The sequence below is a fragment of the Drosophila navojoa genome, chromosome 2, assembly GCF_054131105.1.
Source record: "Drosophila navojoa isolate 15081-1374.11 chromosome 2, UAZ_NAV_1.0, whole genome shotgun sequence".
Classification (NCBI taxonomy): Eukaryota; Metazoa; Arthropoda; class Insecta; order Diptera; family Drosophilidae; genus Drosophila; species Drosophila navojoa.
Genome location: NC_142890.1, coordinates 17,656,984 through 17,675,771, shown reverse-complemented (window position 1 = coordinate 17,675,771; position 18,788 = coordinate 17,656,984). Strand labels below are relative to the sequence as shown.

General features: G+C 38.8%; 3 protein-coding genes across 9 annotated transcripts in view; all 3 read right to left on the bottom strand.

Annotated features, from left to right (window-relative positions):
• Positions 1–15,232, bottom strand: part of pum (pumilio) — a 204,546-nt gene extending 189,314 nt beyond the window's left edge. For 3 of the 7 annotated variants that reach the window (XM_089256791.1, XM_089256812.1, XM_089256803.1), the window contains exons 1-3: positions 13,815–14,049; positions 10,729–12,002; positions 8,611–9,453 (exon numbers count right to left, since the gene is read on the bottom strand). In XM_089256791.1, coding sequence (XP_089112917.1) covers positions 8,611–9,453; positions 10,729–11,031 — 1,146 coding nt within the window. In that variant the 5' untranslated portion in view covers positions 11,032–12,002; positions 13,815–14,049. Of the gene's footprint in view, positions 1–1,359; positions 2,071–8,610; positions 9,454–10,728; positions 12,003–13,814; positions 14,050–15,102 lie in introns of those variants that run through there. The other 4 variants (XM_089256794.1, XM_089256799.1, XM_089256820.1 and 1 more) reach the window with 4 other exon arrangements.
• LOC108656351 (serine protease inhibitor 42Dd) lies at positions 3,284–4,670 on the bottom strand. The gene has a single exon (XM_018108391.3). The coding sequence runs from the start codon at positions 4,513–4,515 to the stop codon at positions 3,310–3,312; it is 1,206 nt and encodes a 401-aa protein (XP_017963880.1). The 5' UTR covers positions 4,516–4,670; the 3' UTR covers positions 3,284–3,309.
• A 93-nt stretch (positions 15,233–15,325) lies between the features above and the next one.
• D1 (D1 chromosomal protein) lies at positions 15,326–17,801 on the bottom strand. Its single transcript, XM_030387611.2, has 4 exons — positions 17,606–17,801; positions 17,367–17,512; positions 16,635–17,248; positions 15,326–16,565 (listed from the first exon to the last, which is right to left on the bottom strand). Exons 3-4 carry the CDS (start codon positions 17,074–17,076, stop codon positions 15,760–15,762), a joined length of 1,248 nt encoding a protein of 415 aa, XP_030243471.1. The 5' UTR covers positions 17,077–17,248; positions 17,367–17,512; positions 17,606–17,801; the 3' UTR covers positions 15,326–15,759.
• Positions 17,802–18,788: the final 987 nt, after the last annotated feature.

The following is an 18,788-nucleotide window of genomic DNA, read 5'->3' as shown; positions in this document are numbered from 1 at the left end:
GCATATAATTGAAACCGGAAAATATACATTTTCATGTAAATTCCTTCAAAAACAAAAAGCGAAACCGGTACCAAAGCCAAAAGGGGCAAACAGCATACATGGAATTGTATAGAATACGCAACCCCTGACTCTTTCCCTTTGGCTTCAGTGAATTCTATGATGCCCCCATCGGACTTATATATAATAAACACACATGTACATACACATATATATATATTTTTTTTGAGTTAGGGCTAAACGACGTGAAATGCATACAAAAACAATTGCTGGAGCATAGCAAGAACCACACAATAATTTTATCTATGAAACACAGGCCAGACAGACAGGCGGTTAAAGAACGGACAACCGCGACTGATGCCCCAGCTCGTGGTCGGGCTGCTCTATTTGGGGTCGCATTTGTTTGTGAGTGAGATCTCCCATTATCTAATTGCGGCGAAAGTATTCGGTGAACTAAACAGAAGCAATATTCCGACAATTAACGAGAATGTTGCAAAGCTTTTTTATTTCGCAAATAAATAAATGTTTTATAAAATAGGGTAAATATCTGTACATATCTCTACAGCAATAAAGCTCTTAAGCAAATATAAAATCCATGAGTTCGCTTGGCCAAAGAGAACTATTTAACGAGTTGAGAAATAAAAATCATTTGTATCTATATAGATATATAGGTAGATGATACATTACTGCTCGAGTAGATAAATGTTCTCTCTAATATTATTTTAATTTCAACTCTTTAGCTATGTTGATTATCATTAATCATACTCAAAAATAAGATACAGAAAAATGAAAAGTATACTTTCATTCAAACATTCTGCGATTCATCCCAAAAAAACAACAACGTGAGCTAATAAAAACTAAAACCATAACAAATTGATAAATAAACAATAATTAAAGATTAAAGCAATTAAATGGCGCTGGTTCACAGCTATTAATATGCAAATACATTACAAATTGTTCATTGTAAAAAGATAAACAAAGCAACGCACTCGCTGCTGCACACAGATTGAGGCGCAAACAAACAGAAGCAATTAGCGAATAGCATGTAATTAGACAGATACATTGTTGAAAAAAAAAAAAAAAAAGAGTAAAAATAGAAACAACAAAACCAAAAAAAAAGCTCTAACAGCTGCCAGATTATCAAGCGCGTGTAATGCATGCAAAAAACTAAAAGAACTCAAATGCCTCAAGCCACAGAATCAGCGAATGCACTGGCGCTCATCTCGCTCTTCCAATCAATCAAAGGAGTCAGAAAATAAACACATCACAAAAAGGCAAGAGCAGGAGCGTGCGCTAGCTCTATCCCTCTTCCTCTCTATTAAGCTTTAGAGCAGCACAGGCTGTAAAGTTTAGTTGCTTTACCATTTCCTGTGTGAGTGCAATATCCTCGGCAGTGCGCGCATCCAACATAAAATCGTTCAGTAGTTTCATCATGAGTAGGCAGGCTGGAAGTAACGAAACACGACGAACGATCCAGAGAGCGAGAGTTTCTTATTATTCCAGTGCGTGAAGGAAGTACAATGCGCAACAGACAGAGAGAGAGCGAGAGAAAGAACTCGCCACGGTAGTGGATTACACAGCACACACAACACACACACAAAACAAGTTACACAGGCTTATTTTCTTGTCGTTGGTGCTAAATTTATATGAGTTATTATTTATGATTTATACAAGAATTTCGATATTGATTTTGATTTTTCACTTTGAACAGCTTTAATTATAAACGAGCATCAGCTGCGCTTTTCACACATAACACTAAAACATATATCCATATACATTTATACACACGTATTTATACCGAATATACAACACGTTGGAAACATTTACAGCATTTGCGTTGATTTTTTTTTTTTCACGCCAAAAAAACCTGAGTTATTGTTTGTTTGCACTCTCTTCTAGCCTGGCTACCGGTGTGTAAGCATATTTATGTATACATAAATACAGGCACACTCGCACAAGCCAACAAAAAACGTGCTTAATGATCGCACACGAGAACTCCACGCACACACACACAAACACGGACGGATGGGGGCCTAGCGAAAATTATACAGCATGCAGACGAGTCAACTGTTGCGGCCAAACTGAAAATTCTACGCTGTGGCCTGCCACTCAGGCGGCATAAGCAAAACCTGGCAAATTGCGAGCAGCAAAAGAGCGTATGAAGCGAAGAGTGTGAGCGCGAGAGAGCAACAGCGGCATAGCAGCTGTTGCTCGCGAGTTGCGACTCGCAACGATAATACATTAAACACAAACACACACACACATGCACACACGCGCATTCACATTCGCATACGCATACATATTCAGCGGAAATTTATGCTATCCAGCAGGCAATGTCGACGGTGCCGCTAATGAGAGCGTACCCCCAAAGATTCAAGCCGGCCCCCTCTCTGCTCAATACACGTGAGCAACAGTTTTTGTATTCTGTTTGTATTTCTTTGTATGTGACATTTGTTATGCGTGTGTGTGTGTGTGTGTGTGCGTACGTTAAGCCTCATTTGGCATAGTTTTACGTAATTTGAGTGAAAAGAGAACTATATTTTGAGCGTGGCTTAACTGACGCTTTCGTTGTGTGGGTAGAGCGAGCGCTCCTCTCACACCGCTTGTGCTTATTTGCATGTGAGCTCTGCTCTGATCATGACAGCAGCTCGTTGACTGACTTAAGCAGCTGTTAGCTGTATCTACAGTAAAAACGAAATAATAGCAGTAGATGAAAGTGAGGCCAGCTGTGGGAAAAATAACAGAAAAGAGTATTTAGCAGCAGAATAATGTACATATAAAACTTGCGTGCTGATCAACAGGGGGCAAAGTGAGTGACTTAGCTGATAATCAACACGCCTGTTAGAGTAGAGTAGCGGCAATTAAAATCACTTGACTGAGTCAGCGGGCGGCAAAGCTAATATCAAATTAATTTGTTGAGCTATTTGAGGATGCATTTAAAATGATTATTTAATTAATGCAGATAATTGAGCATAGTTATAGAGAGAGAGGATGAGAGAGACAGAAAGAGAAAGAGAGAGAGCAGCTGTGCTCAAAATGTATGCATCGCATCACAATAAAGGTAAAACAAAAGCTTATCAGATGATGCGAATGTTTGTATGTCAATCATATGCTCTGCCTGCAGCGCCTTTCCTTCGATCGATAAACCCATCGACAAATTTACAATGCATTAACTATCGCCACAATCTGCAGGAATGTCATTAGGTAAACGTTTTATATACCCTGTAATTTTATTAATGCATTGTATAATTTGATACTTCATATATAAATAAAAATATTCCCTTTCATGTATTATATAATAATTCTTTGTTTCTAAGATCTCTCGCAATAGCATGGTTTCAGCGGATTATTAATGCAAGGAGCAGGGAGTGGGGCTTGGAGGCTACCCACGACCAGGGGTCCATGGACCGCATCATAGATGGCATAATAAAATGGATGATCCGCGTAAAAGTTGACGGGCGACGGGGGTTTACGAATTTTGCCCTTAACCATGGTTGGTTTCAGTTCCGGCAGGGGCAATACCTCGTCGCCTTCTTCGCTTAATTCAATGGATGCCTTGTGTAAAACACTGGAGACTTTTATTACTCGATTCGTTTCAGAAATTTTACCCAATTCGGCTTTATTCATAAAGATCCTCTTCACGCCAAGCTCTGGGAAAACAGGTGTCAAGTCCTGTTCGAATTCAGCCGTGAACTTGGGCAACTTTAAGTAGACTCGCTTTCGAGTTAGCAATGAAATAATACTCTCCAGCGATGTTGTGGACAATGCTTCTATTAGAGTCTCTAGCCCAAAGGCATTATTTGGCAGGATGATAATCATTTGCAGAGGGGTATTACTGAAGTTTAGACGCAAAGCTTTTGCATCGAATTGTTTTAGGTCCGCATAGTCATATTCATGGAAATTATTCATCATCAGCACTCTGATTTTGTTCTTTGGGTCGATATTAAAAAACTCTCGGCGAGTGGCCCGCACAGAAAATCCGATGCTCCACTCGGCTTTAAAGTGAGCAGCACTTATAAGAACGAGTCCTGTGGTTTCATTAAGTATATCTGGGCTGACCTGATCTTTAATAAGATGATTCATCTTGGTCTCTATCCACTCGTTAATCTTTTCTGCAGCAACTGTGTTCTCAGAGAAATCTACATTTTCAGGTTCCGAGTGGAACTTCTCAGTTAAAATCTCATGAAATTCCGGCCGTATTTCGAATTCATGCATAACATACATCTTGTAGGCCATATTGAGCATGGTGTCATCCTGATAGGGTTCCAATGCGATATGAAAATCCTCGGCTATTTCCGACTCATCGTTCGAAGTAAACCCGATGCCCTTATCTAGCTCCTTGGCCGTCGTAGTGCCCTCATCGGCGCCCAATCGAATCATACCCAGGCAGGAGTGTATTGAGAGTGGTGAGCATATCAGATTTCTACCAGGATTCATGGTAAACAATTTACTGACAAGTTTTCCAGAAAAGGTACTTAGAGCACTAAAGAAACTTATTGACCCCTCTGCGCCTGCCATGTTGGCTGTGGAAGTATTTAGCAGCCCATATAACCGCAGTTGAACTAAGCGGCGCTGGATTTAACTAAGAAACACACTATACATTTGAAAAATTTAAAAATAATTTTTTTATAGCTATGTCAAAGCTTTGATGTATAAAATCTACAAATCAACGGAAATTTTAAGGTAGCTTTGTACAGCTTAATTTAAATTTCTATCAAATACAGGGTATCTCGTAGTCGATAAATAATTTCACTTGAACATCGTTAGCTATTATTCGGTTCTCCCGAGCTGTGTTGTTGGAAAATTGCAGGCAAACAGGCAAACATTTTCGCTAATTGGCAACCGCGCGGCAGTCCAAAGAAACGGCAACAAACGCGTTGCCAGCGGCAACTGCGACTGCAGCTTTTGTTCAATTAGAAACGAAACCCAAACGCACGAAGGGAAGCGCAACAGGAAGAGCAGAAGGTGAGGAGAGCAAACACACCAAAGACTTCTTCAGTTCGCGCTCAGAGTGTGTGAAATTGCGAGAGTGCAACAAACATAACGAAGAGGATGCAGAAGAAACAGAGCAACTAGAACAACAGCTAATTGTTTTACTCAAGTCCACTTTATCACTACAAAGTTAAGTCTAATGATGATAATTATTAAACGAAACATCCAAGCAACTGGGAATGGATGAGGCCTACATGCGGCACGTTTTGATATAACAAGTGCAACTGTAATTGGGTATCCAGTTTAATTAGGTAAATTGTAAATCCAGAAGCCACAGTAAATTCAATTCTAGCTCTATTCATATGTTATCTAGGTTAACATTATCATTACAATCAGAGTTAACATTTACATACACACGCATCTCTTAACCGCAGCGCGCACACACACACACACACTCACGGATTTACAAAGTGTTCGTGGTGAATTGAAAAGCTTCTAAGGACGCCCCAAATCTGCAACCGCCCATTGTCCATTGCACCGAGTCAGGGCGCAGCGGGCTGGCCACAACAGAAGCATCGAGAGAGAGACAATGACAACAACAATAAAAGCTGCGCTCAAAATCAGACACCACACAGACACACATTTAAATCATTACAGCACACGCAAAAAATGAAAAAGAAACAAGTACAAAGCATGGCGTGTAAAAAGAAAACGACAATTACAGCAACAACAGAAGCAGCGAGGCGGCAGACAGCATGCAAGAAAAAGTAATAAGAACACATATAGAAGAGAACCACAAAAAGCAGAACGCCGAATGCGCCACATGCAACGATACAACAACAACAGAGAACCTGTACGAAAAAAAAAAAAAAACAACGAAACAGAAACAAAGGGCTGCACACGAGCACTGGAGAGACGCTGCGCCCATAGATGAGGCTTCTGCCGGCAGCTCCGCGCTGTTAAGCGCAAATCAATGACCTACGACATCAACAACAATGAGAGTAAACGCAGAGGCAACACCAAACAGAGAGAGAGAGAGAGAGAGAGAATGAGAGCAAAAACGTAGCATAGTGTTGAAAAGATGGCAAATGTTCGCTCTGCTGCTGCTGACTGGGGCCTGTCTCTGACACACACAAACACACACACACGCCTAAAAGGCGAACGAGCTAAAAAAGTGGAGTAACAGCGACAGCAACAAAACAAAAGCTCACACACACAAACGAATACAGTTACAAAATTTGTCTGTGTTTCGCTTCGCTCCTGTGGCTGTGGCTGTGGCTGTGGCTGCGGCTGCTGTCCTGGCATAATTGCAATAAATTCGTTTTCTGTTTCGTATTGTGAGCTGCTGCCAGCCAAAGAGATTGCGAAATAAGCGCAAAAGGAAGTTGTTGAGAAATAAAAAAAAAGGTAACGCTCAGGCAACAATAACAAGCAAAAGGGACGCGAGTTGCGAAAGTGAGAATTACGCGAGAAACGGAATGCGACGAGTAAATACTCTCAAAAAACGCAAATACCTACATATGTATAAAAATTACCGACAAAAGGAATAAATGGAAAATATTTTTAATAAGTTAAAGGCAATCGCTATAAAAACTAATTGTACTGACTATCTCTTCTTCTCTATCTTTATCTATCTGTTATCCCGATAAACTGTTGCCTGATCGTCTGCCAGACTTTGAGCGTAAATGTAAAGCAGAAACCACAGCGAGTGAAATTCTTTAATTAAAATTGCTTTTCCCTTACACATTTGTGACATAACAACCACAATGAGGCGGGTTGGAAAGAAAAAATAAATAAAGAAATAGGAATATGTAAGAGGCAAAGGTAGAACTCGAGGTGGAAAAACTACATGTAGAGCTAGCTGAGAGCTCATTAAGTTCAAGTCGAGTATTAAATTCTTTTATTTATAAATGCGAGTGGTTTCCGAGTACTGCGAACAAATGCCTCCACAGAACCGACTTGTTGTAGTATGTGGATGCGCGTTTGTGTGCTCAACGCTTATAAGGCAGAAAATTGCAACCGGAATGCATTTGTTAGCGGAGCAGAGAACACAGAACTAAACTAACCGATGGGGAGCTGAGGGAGGGGCGTAGCGATACGAGGCAATCGAGAAACCATAAGCAAAGCAAAGAGACAAAGCGCTAAAACGTGTCTCAATTCTAAAAAAGAAATAAAATAAACCAACCAACAGCTGGCCAAAAAGAAGAAGACGAAGACTAGGCAGAGCAAAGAGTAAAAAAAATATCTTCGCTAATTTAACTTGGCAGCTTATTAAAGCGTAATAAAAAGAGAAATAAAGTTTCTATATATAACTTCTATTTAAGCTTTAGCATTAGATTCATTAAAAGTGAATAGTTTCAAGAAATATTGTACCGACAATGTTGTCTTATTATTTTATATAAAATAGGACATCATATTTATAATAATCGATAATCAACTTATCGTTGTTCCACTTCGACTTGAAAGTCCCAATTATGTTAACTTTTATTCATTATGTTAACTGTCCTTGATTATGTAATGAAGTCGGCTGCGCCAAAATCATAAAACTAAACTTGTCCTTATCTAAAAGAAAACTTTTTTATGGCAAGCCTATTGCCTGGTAGTGAAAAGTATTATTCTAACAGCTTTTTATGTCAAAGCCAATAAGAAAAGCTAATGAGAGCCCTGGCACACTTAATTAACACGTGTGATATAATCTCTCAACTACCCCAAATGCGTAAACTAACAAAATTCCCCTCCCAATCCAGTGTCTAGACCAAAAGACAATCAATTCGGATATGTGAAAATCATTTCATTGGCTACGCACATAGCGAAAAGCGAGAGGGAAAATGGGAAAATATGATTTCACACATCAATTTATACGTATGGGCGGAAAATGGAAAATATAATGAAAATAGAAAAGCCAACAATAACAATCAACAATTTTATGATATGTGTGTCTATAAGGAAAAACTTGAAAGGGCCTCTGCAGAGCAACAACAAATTCGGATTCGGGAAAAAAAGCAAACATAAAACTTTGCAATTTACAGCAAATATTTTTGTTTGTTAGGTTAGGGGCTTTTTCTCTTGATTCGGACAGGGTGGTATATGTACAACTGGCCATAAAAGCCAAATTATTGATTAACCAAAGACTCAGGCGGCAATTTTTACGACACGAGCCATTCGATCAATGGGGAAAAAAATGAAACCATCATAAAAACGAAATTGTGGAAACCTTTGTCATTTCTAGTAGCCCCAAAGCGCATGAGAGAAAACTTTTCGAAAAGCTTTGGTATACAGAAACGTAAAAATGTAGAACCTACATTTAATTAATGCTGCGATAAGACTTTTCATTTCAAGCAAATATTACTAGGGCATACAGATGCTGGAAATCCTTTAAATATATCCACACAATAACAAACACATTTCCTAATTTTTAGCTTTGTGTATACTAAAGCCCAATGTGGTTAATATTTAAACACATTTGTAATCCAACTATCATTGGTATATAGCCCTAAAACTTGTCCATTTAATCATCATCAATCAACTTGGTCGTTGGATGGATGATATTAACTAAAACAAAAATCGCAAACACAAATCAATTAATTGATTAGCCCAAAATGGAACTTATCTAAAGTGCTAAACCTAGTATATGTATATTTGTCGTGTCTGTATATGTGCATAGTAGTAGTCTCTACTCACCGCTGCGTTCCGATTGGCGGCGGCAGCAGCTGCGGCCGAGTTGTTCATATATTGATTCTGTGGCGGCATCAGAGCAGCGCCCATAGCAGCGGCGGCGGCAGCAGCGGCATGCTGTTGCCCACCCATATAGACGAAGTCCTGTGGTCCGCCCGGCGGTCCCAGCTGCGGTGGAGGTTTCGGTATACCGCCATTCATGCCCGGATGCAGTGCGCCTCCATGATGATCGTACATATTGCCGGTGGCACCAGATTGGGCATACGGTGTCATCGGGCCCATGGCAGCGCCAGCGGCAACGGCTGCGGCCACCTGATTGTTCATCACATGGCTGAGCAGATTCGAGTTGTACTGATGCTGGCCGGGATGTGTCTGGCCGGGATTTTGGCCCTGTTGCTGTTGCTGCTGCCCGGGATGCGGCTGACCCAAGCCGCCGAGTCCATTGCCATTGCCCAGTCCATTGCCGCTGCCCATCATATGATGCGGTTGACCCTGATTACCCTGCTGTTGCTGCTGCTGTGGATGTTGCTGCTGCTGTTGTTGCTGTTGTTGCTGCTGCTGCTGTGCTGCAACTGCGGCGGCCGCTTGCGACATCATGTGATTATGCTTGGCCACGGCGGCCTGTTGCATGGCAGCCATATTGGCTGCTGCAGCTGCCATCGATGGATGATGTAGACCACCATTGATGCCGCTGCCATTGCCGCCCATGCCACCGCCGCCTAAGCCGCTGCCCATGCCAATGGTACCAATGGCACCGGGTCCGCCATTGCTGCCACCGTTGCCCGGCGGTGCGCCAGGTGCAGCATTCGCTGGATTCATGGGTGGATTGTATTTCCATTTATCGGGATTCTGCAACACACACAAAAGAAAATGGAAAAACTCTATGAAAATCCAAGTCTTCCTTGAAAGAAAAAAAAATACATGCATACAAAACTAAGCAAAATCTTTGTCAATCTTTCGCATTATTTGTGCAAACTTTGGCAGCTACTCCTACAGCTTCCCACCGACGAAGTCCTTTCCCCTGCTGTTCCTGCTGTTAATGCAACGGACTATGCCAACCATAAACATACGCAAAAGCGTCAACAAGATACCCCTTAAGCGGACAAATAATAATAAAAAAAACCCCAGACCTAGTACAATAGAAATTAAACTAATTTCTCTTTACTAATTGTTGTTATCTTTAGTATAATCAATTGACAATTATCTAGAATATACCTTACTATAAATTTTACATATTATGTTTACTAAAGCTGTACAACCCTGTAACATATTATGCCACAGGGTATCAAAGGCAAAGCAGCGTATAAAAAGGAGAACCAATTGCTTTTCATAAGAATTTCCAGGCAGTGGAGATTGTCCATAAAATAAAGTCAGGGTAAGAATCAACAAAACTACATTAAACAAAAATACTGAAGAAATCAAAATTTTAGTATTTTAAGCAAGGTTCAGCATAAATTTTGGTTTTGAAATAACAAATTGACTTTGGATTTTTAATTAATGTCGAAATCAATACAAATGGAAATTTATAGAGATTAATTAGATGTCTTTTTTTATTACTTAAATTAAAAAAAAAATAATAATAATAATAATAATTAACTTAAATTAAAATAAATACTGTGAATTTAAATTTAATTTACTTTTATTTTAGTATTTATATATCATTTTTATTTTTAATTGCTATTAATTATTTATTTATTTGTTTTTTTTTTTTTTTGTTCATGGTATTTTTTATTTTATTTTATTTATTTTTTTTTATTTTATTTATTTTTTTTTTTTTTATTTTATTTATTTGTAATATTTTATTTATTTATTTTATTTATTTTTTGCTGAGCGCTTTTAACTGATATCGATATGCAACACTGGTACATCTTTGCGCATTTATGTAATGAAGAAAATTCAATAACAGTTCAAAAACTAATGCAGCCCAACTACTCGCTCCCTCTCCCTCTCCCTCTCTCTCTCTCTCTAGCTCAAACCTCGCTCCTGGAGAAAATTCTTTATCCTTGCTTTTGGCTTAAAGTGCTGCTGGCGCATAGCCAAATCTACTAAACAGTTTTATATTATAAATATATAAACGCATATCATTTATGTATTTTATATTTTTATTTCTGCTAATGTACTCACATCGATGCCGTGCTCGTCGCCGCATGCCCAACGCGATTGCTGTTGTTTTTGGGCAAAGTGGACCGCATATTCAGCAGCCGCGGCGTCGTGCAAGGTGGAGCCAACGGGTCCGACGCCGACGCCAGCGCCGATGCCGCCGCCTGGTGATGGGCGCTGCTGGAAAACAAAGCCAACGGCAGCGGCGGCTGCAGCAGCGCTCGCTGCGTCCACATCCTGCGCATTGGAACCGCGTGTCTCGCTACCGACGCCGACGCCGACCCCGCCGCGTCCGTTGCGATCATCATTACCGCCCAGAAACTTCATGTGTTGCAACTGTTGTTGTTGTTGCTGCTGCTGCTGTTGTTGTTGTTGTTGTTGCAAATGCTGAAAGTATGGTGAAGGCGGCGGCAGTGGGCCGTAATGTTGCTGCTGCTGCTGCTGCTGCTGTTGGAGATGATGATACGGCGCCTGCTGCTGCTGTTGCTGCGGCTGTGTTTGTAGATGATGCTGCGGCGATGGCGACGTGGCTGGCGCTACCGTCGATATCGAGATTGTGGGTGCGCTTAACAGCTCAATTTTGACGGCTGTTTGCTGCACGCTCAGCTCACGATTTGGCGCGTATTGCAAAAACCACACAAAAACAGCCGAATAAAATCAGAAAACAAAATAACCAAAAAAAGACGTACAACAAATTTGACGGAACGAGAACAACAGTTTAAAAGTAACTGGACGACGTTACGTTATGGTTACAATTTAAAAAATTGCGGATACGTCGCGTGCACAGTGGGACGAGGCTTTTACCGTTTTTACACTTCTTGTTTGCTTTTCGTTTATGTCGTTTTGATTTTGCGATTCTTGTCGTTTTGTTGTATTTTATTTTAGAATTATTTGTTTTTTACTAAGAAACCACACTTTAATCTTTCTTAATATTAAATATTAATATACAGTCATTTAATAGAATTAATTACATTTGTCGATTGATATTTGCATACACTCGAAAAAAAACTTGCACGTTTGGTATGGTTTGATTTTCTTTTTTTTTTTTACAAAAATTTACACTATTTAACACAAACTATGAATAATACTTTACACAGTGAAACCAACCAAATAAACTATTTTCAATGCATTTTATATGAGAAGTGGGGTTAAACAATTAAAACTTGCTATAAATATTTTTTACAGATCAATTGAAATTTATTGAGATTTAAGGATTTGATGTTTTCAGTTATTATTAATTTGAATTATAATTAGGATGATTTTAATTTACACGTTTTAATGATGAAAATATACACAAACTGCAAAGAGAAAGAATATACAACAATTATTTTTATTTTATATAAGGTACATACACTCTTTTAATTTACAATTATTAAAATTATTACCACTGTGTCTACTTTGAGCTGGTCATGGTATAGAACAAAGATAACGCAACTGTCAGATAACCAGATCAAGAATATGTTGAACAAAAGCTTTAACATTATAAAAAAGCTAAATAAATGCGCCTCTGCTTTATTTAAAAAACAATAACAAAGCAGAAAACGTACACGAAGAAGAAGAAGAAACAGAAGAAGCAGAAACAGGAGTAACTTAAGGCAAAAAACCGAATATCATCAGAAGCAATTGCAAGAACAACGCGATGGCAACGACGCTGAATCATGCGCGAAAAATACGCAAAGAAAACGACAGTAGTCGAAAGGAGGGGAGGCGACTAAACGAAAGAAAAAACATATAAATTAACATATACACACACCAACAACAGTAACAAGAACAAGAAAACGAAGTGAACGGCGGCCGGCAGCAGCCGCAACGTTTTGAGGTTAAGTTACAAAATATGTAAGCAATCGTCCATCGGCTGTTTCTCTGTTGTTTATATGCGCGCGAGCCAGCGACAGTTTGCCCACACCCTATCCCCGTCCACTCCCACTGACACCCAAAGAGAGCGCCCAGAGCACGGGCAAAAGACAAGTGCAGCATGCGAAACCACAGCGCCTAGCGGGGGCCTCACTCACTCAGTCACGCACACACAAACACACACAACCAAACGCACGTTGCCGATACAAAAACAAACATAAAGATAAACGCCAAAAAGAGACATGTGAAAAACAAAAGTACGAGAACAAACAGCATAAAAAGGAGCTATAAAGCGAGCGAGTGATGCGCACAGCAACCAAAAGGGGGGTGTGGCAAGCGCATTAGTGTATAAATATTATGTATATAACCAAACATACAAAATACATAATTTAGTTAATTAAAGTAAATATTTAGCCCAATTTTCGTAAGTTAATTGGTTTTTTATTTTAAACATCGGTAACAATACTGCCGCTCTTATTGGGAAAATTCTTGTATACAAATGCAAGGCACACGGCAAGAGAGCGAGAGCGCATTCAAGAGTACAAGAGTGTGAGCGAAAAAAACAAATATTTTAAACGCCGTGCCGTGCAAATGTAAAGAAGAAGCAAATGGCCGCCGCTGTCAAGGAAGAATAAGAAACAAGGCACAGGCGGATAATGGACGAATGGACAGAAGACGACAAACGCACACACGCACAAAAATAAGAATATACTCTAAATATTCGGAGAGCCAATCGGAAAAATTATTCTTTCGTTTTGCAGCCACCTTCCAAAAATTAGTGCAAAACCAAAGTGAAGCACACGCATAAAAAGGAACATGAATATCATTCAATTGATTTTTACCTTTTATTTTATGAAGCGACGCACGCGATTAGCATTTACTTAAAATCTTACAATTTTGCGACTATTTATACATGTTATATACATACATACATGTATATATATATATATACCACTATATATATATATATACATATATGCAAATCTTCTCTGTGCGTCTAATTATGCGTGTGTTAGTGCAACCGCTGCTCGTCTGGATTTGTATATAAGGCACATATACAATACATACACACACTCACACAATTTATACACATGTGTTTGTATATATAACAAAATTTTGCAGCCGCCGCCAGTCGCAGCAAAAAGGAAACGACGATGACAATGTAAAAAAAAAAGAGGCAGGGAAGCAAAAGTGTCTCGAAACTAAAAATTGAATATGTATAGAATTGAATATTTCTATAATTTCTCGCCACTTACACATACACTTAATGACTTGGTAAACACGCGCGAAATGCTCTCAGATTGCTTATTTTATTAGTTTTGCGTGGTTTTTGTATTTAATTTAAAATATTTAAATTACAATTATTTACACAGGATGAAGAAGAATACGGCTAAGAATTCTTCGACGTTGTCGTCGTCGCGAGAACGATAATAAAGCGAATGCGAATGCAAAGACACAGCGCCAGCGTCGAAAACACAAAACCAGCAGGAGATTGCGCTCAGAGAGAACAAATTCATAGAAACAGAAAGAGAGAGCGCGCTAAGAGAGAGCATGTGCCGGAAAATAGTGTGACCAAAGTTGGGCAATGCTGCAAATGGCAAACAGCTAAAAGAATAATAAGCAAATAACAGCCGGAAAATAAGATTTCTTACCACTATTACATTTTCCCGCGATTACAAAAAATTAAGATCGAAATAATTATGTTTCTTACTTTTGGATCTCGCTAAGTCAATTTGTTAGAACAATTTACTGCAGCTGGCACTAACATTTTCCGATAAACAGAAACAAGGTGAAACAACTACAGCACCGATGGAACAGCTGCTCGCATGCAAGGGGTCATTCGAGCAGAGTTGCCACAAGTTGGCGAATTTGTAATTATTCAATTAAATCTAAATTCATCAATAAAAACTATCACAAAATTTTGCGAAATAAGAATGAGATAGCTTTCCATATCAGGAACAGTTGCTCAGCCAGTGCATTATTAACAATTGTAGGCAAACCAAGCATCACACACGTGCATTTAAACACTCCTGTTTGTAAAATAATTATATTTGTTATGCTTTGGCCATTTTTATAGTTTCAATAAATCATGTTTGTATAAAACAAACATTTATTTATCTAGATTGATTTTAGTGACCGCTACAAATTCATTAGTCGCAAGTCCAGAGCACACTCACACACACACACACAAAGCGCTGCAGCCGCAGTTTGCCTGTGTATTTGTTTTGTTTTCGTTAGCGGCTTTTTTTTTATCAAATTTGCGGTGTATCACTGCTGCCGTTGCTTGTGTTACAATGAAGTAAAATAAGTTTTGAACGTCAATATTCGCCTGCAATTAACATGCTAATTTAAATTCATCTTTTAGCATTTTGTACCACAACTGGACGCAAATTTACGCAAAACAAATTACGAAGCCGCACGCACGCACAGACAGAACATTCTCAATTTGCACGTGAACAATGTCAATAATGCGTATTCTAGTTATGTAAATATCGTATATATTATTATATAGTTACGCTTGTCGTACGATTAAATATTATTCACCTTAGCTTATTTGAAAAATTTACATATGTATGTATTACAAGCACGCTGTTCTTACAAACGATTTACAATGACTAAAATTTTGTTGTCGATAGAAATTGCATTATCGACATCTACACTACGATAAGTTTGGCTAACATTTTCTGTTAACGGCACCACTATTCATGTAAAACCTATTCGATGTAGTCAAGACTATCGTCATAGCGGCAATTACAAATTCCCGTAATTACAAATTCCAAGTCCATCCGCAATTTTATTCTATTTATTTATTTTTAATAAAATTAATGATCTGCACTTGTTTTCACATGTTGCTACAATGATATTTAATGTATTTCTATTATGTAGTTTAAGCCAAAATTAATCCAATATAGTAAAAATGGAATAAGATGAAATATATTTTCAGAATTATATATAAGGAAATGGAGGGGTGAATTTAAAATAAAATAAAAACATATTGTATGTTCTCGCTGGTTTCTTTTTTCTTCTTTTTTCCGGTTTTTTTTCGGACAATTGGGACATGTCGTTCGGAATTACTGGCTAATGCACTCTAGTCAAGGGGTATGGTGTGTGAATGGAATTTGCTTTTATAGTAGTTATTTCATTAATTTGTCGTGTCCCAATAAACAATATGCTGTTGCTGTTGCCTAAATACTATTAAAATTAAGCATTATTCCATGATGCTTCGTCGGAGACACACTCAACAGAATCATTCGCATTGTCTCCATCGCCATTCTCTGATGAATTTACTTCTTTGCGTTTGGATTTCGATTCGCTCTGGTTTGACTGCTTCCTTGGCTCATCGGAATCCTCATCTCCGGCATTATCATTTAATACACCACCGCCACTGCTGTCCTCATTGTCCTCGTCAGCATCGCCACTGTCGTCTGCTGCTCCTTGTGGCTTGCGTCCACGCTTCTTGGGCACCTTGCCATTGGATCCCTCCCCGGCGTCGCCAGCCGAATCTAGATCATCATCATCACCATCAGGCTGATTGTTTGGTGATTTCTTGGGTCTTCCACGTGGCTTGGCGCCCGATCCGCTTTTGTTGTTTCCCGCCAATGCGGGTCGTCCTCGCTTCTTTGGCGTGGTTGACACTGCCGCCGTCGACTCCTCTGGCTCCGCAGATTCATCATCATCCGATACATTCTGTGCCTGCTGGTCGTCATCGTCATCATCTACAGCCTTAACTGGCGATTGGTTTGCTTTTGGACGTCCACGTGGCCGTCCTGATGGCACATACGGAGCTGGCTTATTGGCGAGCGATGGACGTCCACGCTTTCGGGGCACTGTAGATGCATCATCGCCATTTGATTCGCCAGCTGGTGATGAGGCCGCTCCAGCCGCACCCGATTTAATCTTCCTGGGGCGTCCTTGACCTCGTCCAGTGCGTACAATATTCAAATTGATTGAGCTACTTGCAGGACGACCAACTGGACGACGCTCGTCGTCATCATCGTCATCGAATTCTGTACGCAGACGAGTTAGATATGTATGTATAAATAAATGAAGATATATTCAGTGATTTGCATAATTACCATCTTCATCTTCGCTGGGTTGATGCTTACGGGGTCGTCCCAGCTTACGGCGCTTGGCCGATGATGGCGACTTTTGTTGCTTCGCTGGTGGCTTCTCATCAGCCGACGAGTCCATGTCCTCATCATCGTTACCACTGTTTTCTTGTGCCTGCACCGGAACCTTGCGCGGACGACCGCGTCCCTTGCTCTTAATTGGCTGTAGCAATTCGCCGTTAGCATCGCCCAACTCATCCTGATCCAGATCCTCGTCATCACTGTTCGCTGCCGCAGCGGACAGCTTTGGCGGCCTGCCACGCCCACCCTTGACCTTCGGCGGACGACCGCGCTTTTTGGGTATTACTGGAATGTTGCTGTCGGCGGGAATGCCCGCTGCCGGAGCTGCACCACCCGAAGTTCCCTTTGCCGGGCGCCCGCGCTTTTTGACCACTGCAACTTCCTCCATTTTTAATTATTTAATATAATTGTTATTTTGTTTGTTCCTTATTTTTTATTATTATTTGCGTTCTCGGTTTGACTTCAACGAACTCTGTTTATTTCTCAAACAAATTATGTTTCCTTTATACGTTCTTCTTTGCATTCGCCTTCTTAATTTGTATTCTCACTTTGCGAATTTGCTGTGTTAAAAAAATATACATATATTGTTAGAAATATAATTGATATGATAATGTGAATTTTTTCAATGAATAATTAATGATATAATTTTTCACGTTAAGCACTGGAACATGTAATTACATTTTGCAAATGGCAGGCACGTTAATAAATCCCTCCGAAAAATGAAAATCGGCGTCGGCGTCTTTTTTCTGCTCACTATCTCTACGTTCTTCGTTCTTCTGTGCACTCGCCTTCGTATATTTATATGCTCAAACAGCAAATTTGCGCTGCGAGAAAATAGAAAATAAATACAGAAAAAATATACATATATTATATTTGATTAAAAGTTTTCACTAGATTTTGGCAGAACCATTAATTACTTTTTGCAAACGGCAAGTACACTACTAAATCCCTCCGAAAACTGAAAATTGGCTTCGGCGTCTTTTTTCTGCTCACTATCTCTACGTTTTCGTCGCAGCGTCGATGCACGGACTATCGATAGATTGATCGAAATGGTGACAAAAACAAATTTTTCTTCTTTTAATAAATTTAAGTGGGTTACTCGCACAGCGCTAAATTTACTGATGAAAAATTCGGAATATAAAAATTCTCCACAACTTTTTATACATCTCGTAAGCAAAGCAACGCAGAATAAATTGTATTTTCATGCCGGCCGGTAAAATTAAAAATTAATCGCAGTTGGCATTGCTAACTATTCTAGGCTATCAATTTTTCAAACAGAGCCCGCGGTTTTTTGGAGCAAACAAATGTGTATCCGTGGTTACAAGCCATTTTTTATTTTTTTTATCTTATATGTACATATATAAAAAAAAAACACAAATATGAATTTTGAAAATTCCCTCATATTTATCTACCATATATATGTATATGTAAATATGCATGTATGTTTGCATTTAATAATTTCCTAAACAAAATTTAAACAAATACATATGTATGCACATACATATGTATGTATTTCAACATAATATATTGTATGTATGTATTTCTTACATTATATAATATTTTATAAAAATTAATAATTATACATATGTAGTTTAAATACGATATAAAAAATTATATCTGCATTTCATTTAAAAAATCAATTTATTATCTATACCCGACTATATACATACATACATTTGTGAATGGTACATACATACATATGTACTATGTATGGATATTTTTCTAGAAAAATCTACTATTTGCACCATGCAAAGTTTTTTTGTTTTTACATATTTATTCTGACATCTGTTAGGAAATTTAGTTGGTGAGTTTTCAACAATATTATATAGAACTATAGGTTAGTGAAAAAAACAAACGGCTGGCACGCTTCAAAAAGTCGATGTTTCTAGACGTTACTAAATATAACGTATTTTCGGGAATTGAATTAGCTTTGTAATCCATGTACATTTGTATGTATGTATGTACATATGTATGGGGATATTGTAAAAGCTTGGTGTTTTCCCGAGAAATATGAAAACATTTTTATGTAATGTACATACATATCTACATACATACATATCTACATACATACAAATGTATAACATACATAGTTTCTGCATC